Source organism: Parasteatoda tepidariorum, chromosome 11 (genome assembly GCF_982258835.1).
Source record: "Parasteatoda tepidariorum strain Cologne lab strain chromosome 11, Ptep-v5.0, whole genome shotgun sequence".
NCBI classification, from domain to species: Eukaryota; Metazoa; Arthropoda; class Arachnida; order Araneae; family Theridiidae; genus Parasteatoda; species Parasteatoda tepidariorum.
In genome coordinates this window covers 1,193,425-1,205,670 of record NC_141765.1, presented here as the reverse complement: position 1 = coordinate 1,205,670, position 12,246 = coordinate 1,193,425, and the positions used below count along the sequence as shown (strand labels likewise).

General features: G+C 29.6%; 1 protein-coding gene across 11 annotated transcripts in view; it reads right to left on the bottom strand.

The window, feature by feature from the left end:
• Positions 1-12,246, bottom strand: part of AP-1gamma (adaptor protein complex 1, gamma subunit) — a 108,823-nt gene that overhangs the window by 33,073 nt on the left and 63,504 nt on the right. For all 11 annotated transcript variants that reach the window (XM_087154760.1, XM_087154766.1, XM_087154759.1 and 8 more), the window contains one exon: positions 2,397-2,538. In XM_087154760.1, the coding sequence (XP_087010886.1) occupies positions 2,397-2,538 (142 nt within the window). The remainder of the gene's footprint in view (positions 1-2,396; positions 2,539-12,246) is intronic.

The following is a 12,246-nucleotide window of genomic DNA, read 5'->3' as shown; positions in this document are numbered from 1 at the left end:
GTACACAGTAAATTATTTGTATTCAAATGCTGCATTTAGCAGGTTTGTAAGTTTTTAAAAGGTTAATACTACAATATATGATTAAATATAATTTGAATTTTTTTTTTTTTTAAAAAAAGTTCAGTCTTAGTAAGAAAGTAAAGAATTTAAAATAAAAAAAATATTCTGGATTTCAATAATTTTTAATTTATACATAATTCCACATGTAATAAAACAAATTCACATTTCAAAAGAATGTTAAAAAAATTAAAGCACACTATCTTCAGAGAAGCTTCTTTAATTTTAGTTCAAGGGAACAACTAAAAAAGAAAACATGACTCCTGAAGCAAAAAAAGGGTTCCCACTCTATAATGAGATTGAAATTCAAGGACTTTCCAGGACTTTTCAAGGACCTCAACAAAATTTTCAAGGACCTTAATCTAAGACCAATTTTAAAAATTATTCTCTTCTATTTTACTAGAAGCAACAATGCTTGTTGTGGCAATAATTAATTTCAAATATAATACCTAAATGCTTTGCCTATATAGAGAGAAGAGAGTATATGTATTATGGACTAAAATTTATATTTTTTTAAAAACAACCCTACTGGTTTTGCATATTAATTCACAAAATCATTTTCAGCACAATCTATAACTAAAGGTAATGAGGTGTTAATGGTGAAATCCTTTAATCCTGTGTATTTCCATGTGAAGGCTGCATGAAAGACAGAGCTAAATCTTAGGTATTCCATATTCCATGACTATTCCATAACCCCCTCCTCTCCTCTATTAAACATCGTTTCTGAAATCATTCATCCATAATTTACACAACCTTCTCTAAATGTTATGCAGCAACAATTCTTTCTGAAAATAAAAATTCGAAGGAACATATCCCATTTTCACCATGTTTAAAAGCATTATTCGTTATGTGTAATCCACAACTGCCAATGAATATGACCTGGTGGGAATATTTCTCTTTTAATTCACACTGAAGCTTCTAATAGAATTTCCAATTGACATAGGGTCCATCCATGGATAATTGAAGTATTTTAGAGAGCTTTTAACCATCATCCATGCATTTGTAAAAAGAGGACAAAATATTTTCTGCAGTTCCATGACCCATAAATTGGGAGGTAAGATACTTAGTGCAAACTTTATTATCAATCCCTTACCATAATGTCCATCTGCTTAGATTGTAGAGACTGATTTAACGTCTCATCAAAGAGTACAGTGTAGCAATCAACATTCTTCAGCTCATTTATAAGAATCCCTTTGAAGTATAGGGCCAATCCAAAGGAGCCCAAATAGGCTCACTTTGTGGCACTACAAAAAAATTGTCTCGCTATACAGCTATCAGCAAACATTTTGGAGAACAATTTACTAATCCCTTCACAGGAGTTACATGAATAATTACTAGTGATGCACCTCAGACACCAGAGAATTTCAGCGTCAAGCACATTCCTTTTGACCAGATAAGAAGACAATGTTACCTCAGCCCCTAAAGTTTCTGTTTCACTTGGGGCACACGATGTTGAAGGAGTATTTACACCAGATGAATTAGATGCTGATGTCTTTGGAAAAAGAGAACTCAGGGCATGAGACTGCTTTTTTGTTTTACCTTTCTTTCATGTGTGATTTCAGAGCAGATACTTTCATTTTTGTGATATCGATCTCCCGCATAATCGGCACTTGGCTCTGAACTTCTTTTCGGGCATCGATAAAATCCATTCTTTATAAGCTTGATTATCCATCCATTGGGGATTAAAATAGTACTTCCCAGGCATAACTAGTCTAAACTACATAACACAAATACGAAGCCGTGCCTTTGCGAATACGCTTTACAATAAAGTAAGGACAAGTGCAGATGGTAAAACGGCAAATTTATTGAAAACTACAAGGTACATATTGTTACGAAATTCGAGAGTATTCCAGTTTCGATAAGAAAAAAGAAGATCTAAGCATATGCGACAGAAGATGAAGTGGAGTCTCACCCCGAAAGCATTGATTGTCTGCTGTGCTCCACGCTCTTGGCAGACACCAAGACGCTAGGCAGGGTTAGAAACGGTGGCGTTAAAAACCACGTGAGAGAGCTCGGGAACAAAACAGAAAGAACGAGAAAGATCCGCGAGTGTTTTATAAAAAGGGCCGTCGGCAGTATTGGACAAATTCAAGGACCTATCAAGTTTTTCAAGGACCTAAGACGTTTTTCAAGCACTTTCAAGGTCCTAAATTTAGCAAAACAAAATTCAAGGACTTTCAAGGACTCTCAAGGACCGTGGGAACCCTGAAAAAGAGTCAAGTTTCGCATGGTATAACTACTGTATGAAAATTAATTGGAATTCTGAAAAATCAGTATAATTATTACCAAGAGTTTGATTTCATTTTGTCTGAAAAGCAAAAATACTGAAAAATGCTTACAGAATCTTCTACACTTTTTGAACTGTCTTTTTCATTTTTCCCCACAGAATTAAGTTCATCTTCTCCCGCATCTCCATTTGGTATTACCGGTTCACGATTTGTTTTACTTTCCATAGTTGGCATTCGTTCTAATAGACTGGGCCTAAAAATAACAACGAATATTATGTAATCAGTTTTTGAAAAACATGACAGTTCATTAATTGTTTAACTTTCCATTTAAGGTGATGATGAAAAGCCACATAAAATGAAAGAGAAGTTGAAATTGCTGTAGTGATATTTAGGCTTAAATATGCATTCTACATATAAATGAACATTTTCATCTGTATGGCATTTAGGAAAGACTGCCCTTAATAATTATTTTCCTGAATCTTAATTAATTAAATTTATTAACTTATTTTGTTTAATCAGGGTTGCTACTCATAACTGGAAACAAATTCCCTGGATTTTCCCTGTACATATTATACACAATATATTATGAGAAAAACACAATAACTGTGCTCTTGTATGAGCTATATTGGGCTAACTATACTAGTTATAATTGCTGAAAAAAGAACAGCTGAACATGCTTAAAGGAAATAGTGCTATAGCAAATGAACTAGTTAAATATAGCTGAAATATAATCCTTAAATATCCGATAGATTACACTTTGAGTGGTTACCATTTTTTAAAAGACAAAAATAAGAAAAATTCTCTTTATTTTCCCAGTTTCTAAAGAAAAATTCAATAATCCCTGCATTTTCCCTGTTATTTTAGGTGATTTTAAATTCCCTGTATTTTCCAAGTTTTCCTTGTTCTCCCTGGAGTGGCAACACTATTAATTTATTTTACTTAAAAACTGAAATTTCTTTACTAAACTATTTCAAATATAATTTCCATTGATAAAAATAAATTAGAAGGTAGCAGGAGTCTTCTAAATCACAATTACAAACACTCATTAAGAGGTTTAACCAGGGTTTGAAAAAACCCAACCCGCCTGGGTTTTATTGAAAAAACCCGGGGAAAATTGGGTTTTATTTGAAAAAACCCGGGGAAAATTGGGTTTTTTCATTTAGTGCTCATAAATTTTACTGTGAAAATATTTTTATTTATTAAATAGTATTGTATAAGTAAACACTAAAATTTCAATCTGACTTTTACCTGTAATAAAATTAAACTGGAATAAATATTTAATGGTCTTCAATGTTTTTATAATACGATTAATAGAAAGTGAAATTAAAATTATGTATAATTATAAAGAGTATCAGTTACTTGTCCCTTTTTTCAAATATTTAGATAAATATATGCATTTTAACTTTATAGTTTCAAAAAACAAATTAATCTTAAAATTATAAAAAAGCATATATAAAAAGTTATAGCTCATTTTTTTAAAATCAGATAATAAAACTTTAAATTTGTTTATTGTTGTTTAATGTATCACTTAATAAATTTTTTTTTGTTTGCTTTCAATATTTTTAAACATGATTAAAAGAAACAAAATAAATTGTATTCAAATGAAATCTTAAAAATGTTTAAAGAATCTTAAAAGTAATATTTTAATTTTTAACTGTTTTTTAATTGTGATAAACTTTCTCCAAATAGTTAAAAATTGTCAGCAGATGTTAAGAGTTAACTTTAAAAAAAAGGTCAATTTTTTCCTTTATTATTATTATCATACAACAGATTCAGAGTGTCTACATTTCTCTCTTAGATGGCAATACACTTTTACGAGTTTTGTAGCTTTATCTATTCCTAATCTATTTCGAAGTTTACTCTGCACCAAACCGAAAGTTGAAAAGTGTCTTTCGATAGAGACAGAGGATGCTGGTGCTGAGTGCAAAGAAAAAAGAATTGACAGAAATTTTGTGGAAGCTAGGAATTTTATTTATTTACTTATTTATTTACTTTTTTTGCCATAATTTTCCACTATTTTTTGATGAAAACTGTTCAATAACAGTGTCAAGCATCATTGATTTTGGAAAGTATTCAGGATCGGAAATTTTGGATGCCATAACACGTGGCAGAAATTCTGGATGATGCTTAGAAAGACAGCTTTCTGCTAATTGGTCTTGTTCATCATTTAAAAATTGTCCCCTTGTTTCGGGATCCAGGATGCATATGCTAATAAATGATGTGGCTGAACAGCCTGATTGAATCTTTTTACAAAATGTGTGTGGGGTTCTAATTCATCACACGGTAGTAAGTTAATTCATATTTCAACAGGTTCTGAAATTGAAATGTTTTCTGGTTGAAGCTTTTTTAAAGCTTCAGAAACAATTGATATCTGGTTTTTCCCAATTGATAGTTTATTGGTAAATCCCAACATTATTTAATTTTTTTGACATATAAAATTGTTCAAGAACAATCTCTTCATATTTATGGTAATTATTGGCAAAAGCTTTTACGCGCTCACAATATGAATTCCACCTAGTATCATTTGGTCATCAAGCAGTTTTTTTCATTTGCCCATCCATGTGCTTGATGCACATTTCTAAAATATTTGTTAACTTCAACGATATGTCCAATGATAGTATTAGGAGATACTTCTTTTTGAACCAAATTTAAAAAAAAAAAATAAAAAAATTGTGAAAAAAACCACCACGTGGGATTTTTCAAAGTGTGCCCACTTGGGGAACACTTTGTTGGGTTATATGTATTTTATATTAAGTTTAGATAACGCATTATCACTAATACATATTTGAATCTTCTTTATTTTTAAGTACATTACGTTTCATAATTTTTTAACTCAAGAGTTATAAAATATAAATGCAGTAATATAAAAGGAACAAGTTTATTAATCTTTTTGTTTTCACACACATTTATTTACTATATTTATTAAACATATGGATATTACCCATTATAAAATTATAATCTGTAAATATTTATAATCAGTAAAAACTAAAATTTCATCTGACTTGAGTTAAATAAAAAACTGAAATAAATATTTAATGGTCTTACATGTTTCTATAATAAGATTAATAGAAAGTGAAATTAAAACTACGTATAATTATAAAGAGTATCAGTTACTTGTCCCATTTGTTTTCAAATAATTAACCCTAGGAAAAGGATTTCATTTTTAGATAAATAATTTTAAAAAGTTCTCCTATAAAAAGTTTTAGCTTTTTTTTTTTTTTAAGCTAGAAAATAAAACTGTTTAAATTTGTTGATGTATCACTTGGTAAAAAAAGAAAAAAATTGTTTCTTTTAAATTTTTTTTAATATATTATATTATTATATTACCTGTATGTATTATATTACCTGTTTATTAATATATAAAGCATGCAACTATAGTTGAAAAATTGATCTTTTCAGACTATATTATTTAAATTTTTATTTGATTTAATATCATTAAAATATTACTTTTTTGAAAAAACCCACTTGAAGTTTTCAATAGCACCTACTAAAAAAATTATATGAATATTTGAGTTTCTTTTACTTTACTAATATTAAAAACTTAATCATATAAATCATGCAACTCTATTTGACAAATTTATGCTGCACAATAAATTATATAAAAATAAATGTGAAACAATAAGTTTTAGTAAAAAAAAAAATTTTTTTTTTGAAAAAACCCACTTATCGTTCCAAGTGGGTTTTTTCAAGGTGGGCCCACCCAATAAAACCCGGGCGGGTTTTTTCAAAGTGGGCCCACTTGGCGAACCCTGGGTTTAACTGGTGGGCACTAGCTCTTTTCAATTGACTTGGAGATAGTTAAACTTACTTTGGATGAAGAGATCTTGTTAAGAGTAAGATCTCTTCACACAAACCAAGGATAGTGTGAGAAGGTTGAAATTACAAATCAATGCTGATTTAAAAAAAAAAAAAATGTAGCATACTTGCCAATTTAAAAAAACTGGCATCAGTAAAACTTTTTTTTATGAAAAGTTTAACGAAGACTATTCGAGTTATTTAATAAGTAACAAATAGACCAGAAATGAATAATAAATATATTAATTATAGAATCTATCACATGATTAAATTTTGATGAAGTGAGAAGCAAATTTTCATTAAATTTTTAAATTGCATTTGTTAGAAAATGTACAGAAATATCTAATCAACCATACATTTATCATCTTAATCATTTCAAATTCTATTACAATTATTTCAAATTCTGTTATCAATTCTATTACAATGATGCTACTTTTAAAGAAAAATGCTATATGCAAAATAAAATAGTTCTTTAAGGGTTTTCTTCTAAATCAACAGCAAAAGAGGATGCTGAACTTAAAGAAGCTGAAGTAGCCTTCTTTGCTTTAATTAAAAAATCTTTTTAAAACACTTGTTCGTGACAGATTTTAGAAAATTTGGTTTTTAATATAAGCAGGCTTTCTAAAGTTTTATTAGACATAATTGTTCGCGATTCAGAACGGTTCTATTTAACCAAACTAAAAATTCTCTCACATTTTGAATTTGAATGAGGTATTAGAAGAATTGACAAGACAATGTTTACCAATTTTTCATACTTAAACATGCTATCCGCACCTTTCATTTGACTTATCATTGACCACTGCACATCAATTGATCTATCTGAAATCACTCAAATCTTCTAACTGAAGTTGGCAAAACTGTTTCTGCAGTTCATTTATTGCTGTAAACTTGGTTTCATTACTTTTTGTTTTTAAAAGGAAGGGAAACAAATTTACAAAATATCTCACACTTTCAAAACTGGAGTTTTCAATTTTATTTAGTCAGCAACTTCAGCATCTTTAAGGAACTTGATCATTTAAAGGGAATTTCTTAACAATATATTCACAGGCTCTAACAAAACAATATATTCACAGGCTCTTAACAAAATACTCACATTTTTATGTTATGAAATATTTGATAACAGCTGCATAAAACAATGATTTTTCTTTTTCTGAAGAATTTGAAATTAAGCCCATTGCTGCACCGCCTATAACTAAATTTTGCTGATCTTTATGGTTGAAAGAAGAAAGAAAATTAACGCATGTTAACTAGTTTCCTTTAACCTCAGAAGGTTTAACAAATTTGGAAAAAGGTTCTTTTAACAGATCCAAAAGAAGAGCTCTTAACAGATGAATTTGTGGGGAAGATGACTGCAAAATCACATTTACCTTTTCAAATGTAGGGTTAATACTTAAAAGAAATAAACTGAAGCACTTATTTAAATTTGAAGATAAAAACATAAAAATTTTTTCATCTTTGGATAAAGTTGAATCTTTTTTAGCCTTTAATCCTTTGTCCTTAGCCTTTAATCCTCTAATGTCCTTTAATCGGAATCACACTTTCTCGCTGTAAACTTTTCCTTTTTTTACCATTAGTTGGGTCCTGTTTATGCGTCAAAGGCTGTTTCATTATTGCACAAGTCTTAGTTTCCACTTTAGGCACTGCGGGTTTATCCTTTAATTTATCTACTCTTGTGCTGCTTTCTTTATCAACTACTTTTGGAATTTCGAAAAAGGACAAAGTAGATACAGACACACTGCAAGCAGAAACTTCAGCTCTAAAATAACTCATAATTGATCCCGCTGATTAACCAAGCGTATAAGACTTCTCCCTAACCAGCGAGTTGACGCATGTTTAGGCACTTTTTGTGCTTCTTTACCATACATTTCCTGAAATTTCTTAAGAGAGTCCTTACGATCAACGCTCCTTTTTAAATAGTAAAAAATATCTACCAAAACTTCTTCTATCCTAATGGGAAAAGTTGCAGCAGCTTTTTCAGAGGCAAGATGTATTAAATGGTAGCAGCATTCAATTGATATTATGTGCTCATTTTCTATTTCTAAAAATGAAATCACACCATTTTTCTGTCCCTGCATAACAGAAGCATTATCTGCACCGAATGCTATACAATTTCTAAAAGGAATGACACATTTAGCAAACACATTTGAAAGAAGGGAGCTTATATTTTCACCTGTGGAGTTTCCTTCCAAATTTGGGATTACCAATAAAGTACTTTCAATGCGTGAAAGATCCATGTTAAAATAACTCACCACAACTGGGTACAACTTATAATCAGCTTCGTGACTACCATCACATGCTGCAGTAAATGCTTGTTCTTGCAAATATTTAATAATTTCTGAAGTTCGATCCATAGCCATTTCATGGACAAGGGATGCAGTTTTGGTTTTAGCACATCCGTAACGTTTCGCAATCTAACTTTTCGGAAACATCTTTCGAAAAAGCAGACCAACATGGCTGGTGGCATTTAGCGGAACATTATGCTCAACTATAAAAGAGGTAAACAATAACTCAGCACCCATTACTTCATCTTGGACATTATCAGGTGGCTTAAAAAATTTGCTTAGTTTTTGGTTATTTTCAGCGTTTTCAATGTTTTTGGCATGATTCGGTTTGGTCACGTTTCGATGTATATCATTTCTACCTCCGTGCAATATTAGAAAGTCAGAAAAACAAATCGTACAATAAGCACACTTTTCTTCTTTATTAGATTTTTTTATGCATGGAAACTCTGCAGTATAAGAATTCTTATATGACTGAAAATAAGTTTTCTTCAGTTTTATTTTTAACGCACGCCATGTGATTACAAGCTACGTAGTAGTAGACAGTTCAGTACCGTTTTTGTTCGTTAACGATGGTTTGATCGGCTAGTTCAGTGACGTAGTTGAAACGGGGAGAGGCAATAACAGCGCATTCACTAGAGGAGACTTGAAGCAGTTAGGACGGAGAAAGGAAGGGAAGAAAAACCAATCAACTGGTTTACACGCGAACGTGCCGTTACTATGGTTACGGGGATAAGCCACTTATATGGGGTGTGTGGTTACCGTGTTGCTTTGGAATAGACCGGAAAACTCGTGTCATTTTTTATGTTTTCCTCCTTTACAAATGGTTTTACTCTAGCCCCGTAGCAGCTGATAATCGCGGAATTTTGCCGATGCCCTAACCGTGCAACATTAAAAACGGGGAATCTGTACAAATTTCAGGTTAATCCGTAGGCCCGTAAAATTAGACTTAAATCTGTACATTTTACGGATAATCCATAGAAGTTGGCAAGTGTGATATTGGTCAAAGAGAATACCGGCTGCTGCCCGTAAAATAAAATTCGTTCAGAGATTTAGTTTGATAGAAATCTTTTTAGCAGCTTCCAGAAGATGTGTAGCCTAGAAATATTCACCCTTCTAAATGTTTTTTTTCCTTAGTTAATGGAGCTCAGATTTGTAACTAATAAAAACACTGGTAACAGATTAATTATCATATCAGAATAACTGTTTTTCATTCATTTAAGTTCATTTATGCATGACAATTTTAATCAGTAGCAGGCTTTAAGTTTTATAAGAAATATGAAAATCTTCATATCATAATCTTAAGAAGTATGAAGAAAAGGAAGTGATACTTAAAAAATACTACTATAGTTCAAAATTTAATATTTTGCCACTTAAAATTACATAGTTTAAAATGATGCAAAAATTTGTATTCCTTTCAATTCAAAGTTTTTTCTTTATTATCATTAAATAAAATAAGAACAAATAAACAATTATTAAAAATTATTTTTTCAATAAAAATATTTTTAGTTCACAAGTGCATAAATGAATGCAAGAATGTTTTAAATTGCACAATCAGTTTTTGAGATATGATCAAAAGCACAAAAAGTGAAATTCTTTGACCAAAACTTTCGACCGCTCTCCTAACTCAACTATTGGGGTCATACTTTTCAGATTGCATCAACCGCATTGTATTTTGGAAGTCAAAAAATTTTATTTTCTAAAAAAACATATGTTTATTCAGAGAAAGTATGTTTTGTGCCTGATTTCATTATTTAGTATAGTAATAGTTAAAATATTATAATTATGCATACTTAGTATTTTTTCAAAATATGGCATGTTGGATACTTGATTTCCTTGAAATTCTCAGAATATGTTCTTTAAGAAAAACTATTAGATGCGTTTTTCATTAATTTTCACTTTTGCGAAGAAAAAAAATTTCTTAAAAGTTTTGGGGTGATGAAAACAAAAGATTCCATTGAATTTTTATAAAAACACATCCATTTACATATGGCAATACTTTTTATGAAATGACTAAACCAGGGCATTGACTTATTTTGCATTTTATTACTTCCACACTAACTATTAAGACATAAATACTTTCAGTTGACCTTTACTTTGAAGGACAATGGTCATTCAAAAATCTTTGAAGTAGGGTTTTTTCTTAGACCATTAAAATCTAACAATGAACATACTAATGACTAGTATCTAATAAAAATCTTGACATATGTGGTATACAGGAGATGGACAAAATAATGCAAACACTTCTATACTAATACATTTTATCATTTTCAGCTATATCAGAAAATCATCTTATGATTCAGATCATACAATTTCTCATACATATCAATGAAGTTTAAAGCTTTTGGAGGTTTGAGAGACCTACAATAAAATACAAATGGAAAATAGCATTTTTGAACATCCTATGGCAAAAAACGCAGAATAGATTTGTAACTTATGACAGCTATTTTGGTTATTATATGCAATAATTACATAAAATTTTGTAAGCCTAACTTAAACATTTATGGAGATATGGACATTTATTATAAAAATTTATTTTTTGTCTAACGTTTTTTTGCTGTAACTTTAAAAATATTCAATAAAATGTAATAAAAATTTGTTTAAAACTGCACAAGATATGAGCAATTAAAGTAGTTCTTTTATACTGTGCATGCGCAGGAAAAATTAAATTTTTTTCTTAATGTTGCTGTGAATCGTATTCAACTAATAAAAAGAGTGTGAAGAATATCTTAAAATTTTAAAAAGTTTCAAGCTATTTTCTAAGTAGTTTTCGTACTTTTTAAAAGAATGTTCAAAATAATAATGGGATTTTCTCATATTTCATTTTGTATTATTGAATAAAATATATCAAAAATGACACTGGCACAGTTGGGAATCATCCCCAATAAAATTATATTTTTTTTTTGCCTGTTTTTTCTTCTTCTATTAAATCACATTTTGGTGCATGAACGTTAATTGTAAGGTACTTTTTTTTGCCTGTTTTTTTTATTAAATCACATTTTGGTGTATGAACGTTAATTGTAAGGTACTCAGTTGTCATTAAATTTTGTTTCATGAAACAAAATAATATTTGAAGAAAACCCGTTATCATTATGAGCTTTTTCTTAAAAAGCAAAAATTACTTTGAAAATTGCTTTGAAACTTTTTAAAAATTTTAAGATATTCAAATCAAACTTTTTTCATCAGTTGCCAAATACAATTCACTAAATAAAGAAAATATTTTTAAATATTTTTCGCACATGTGCAGTATAAAAGAACTACTTTAATTACTCATATATTGCACAGTTTTGAACTAATTTTTCTCAAATTTTAAACCAAAATTTTTGTAATTAATTTTAAATTGCTCTAAAAATTTTATTTAATATTTTTAAAGCTATAGCAAAAAAAAAAAAAAAAACGTAAGACAAAAAAATTAGTTTATAAAAATGTTCATATCTTAGTAAACATTTAAGCTAGGCTTACAAAATTTTGTGCAATTATTGCATATAAAAAACAAATTAATTGTCAAAAGTTACAAATGTATTGCTACCTTTTAGGCATAGGGTGTTCAAAAACACTATTTTTCGTTTGTATTTTATTGTCAGTACCTCAAACCTCTAAAAGATTTAAACTTCATCGATATGTATGAGAAATCGCATTATCTAAGCACTTTTGAAGTTATAAAATGATCTTGGTATTTCTAGAGAAATATGAAAAAATGGTATTAGTATAGTAGCGTTTCCTTTATTTTGTCTTTTGGGTACATTGGGCATGACCTTAAAATAGCAAGAAACTGATATTTTACACAGCTTTTAAGAGAATTTACTGCTTATGTCAAAAGAGAACAATTATGAATTTTGCTGCAAAAAAATCTTTAAATACAGCAGAAACAATAATCAACTAACACA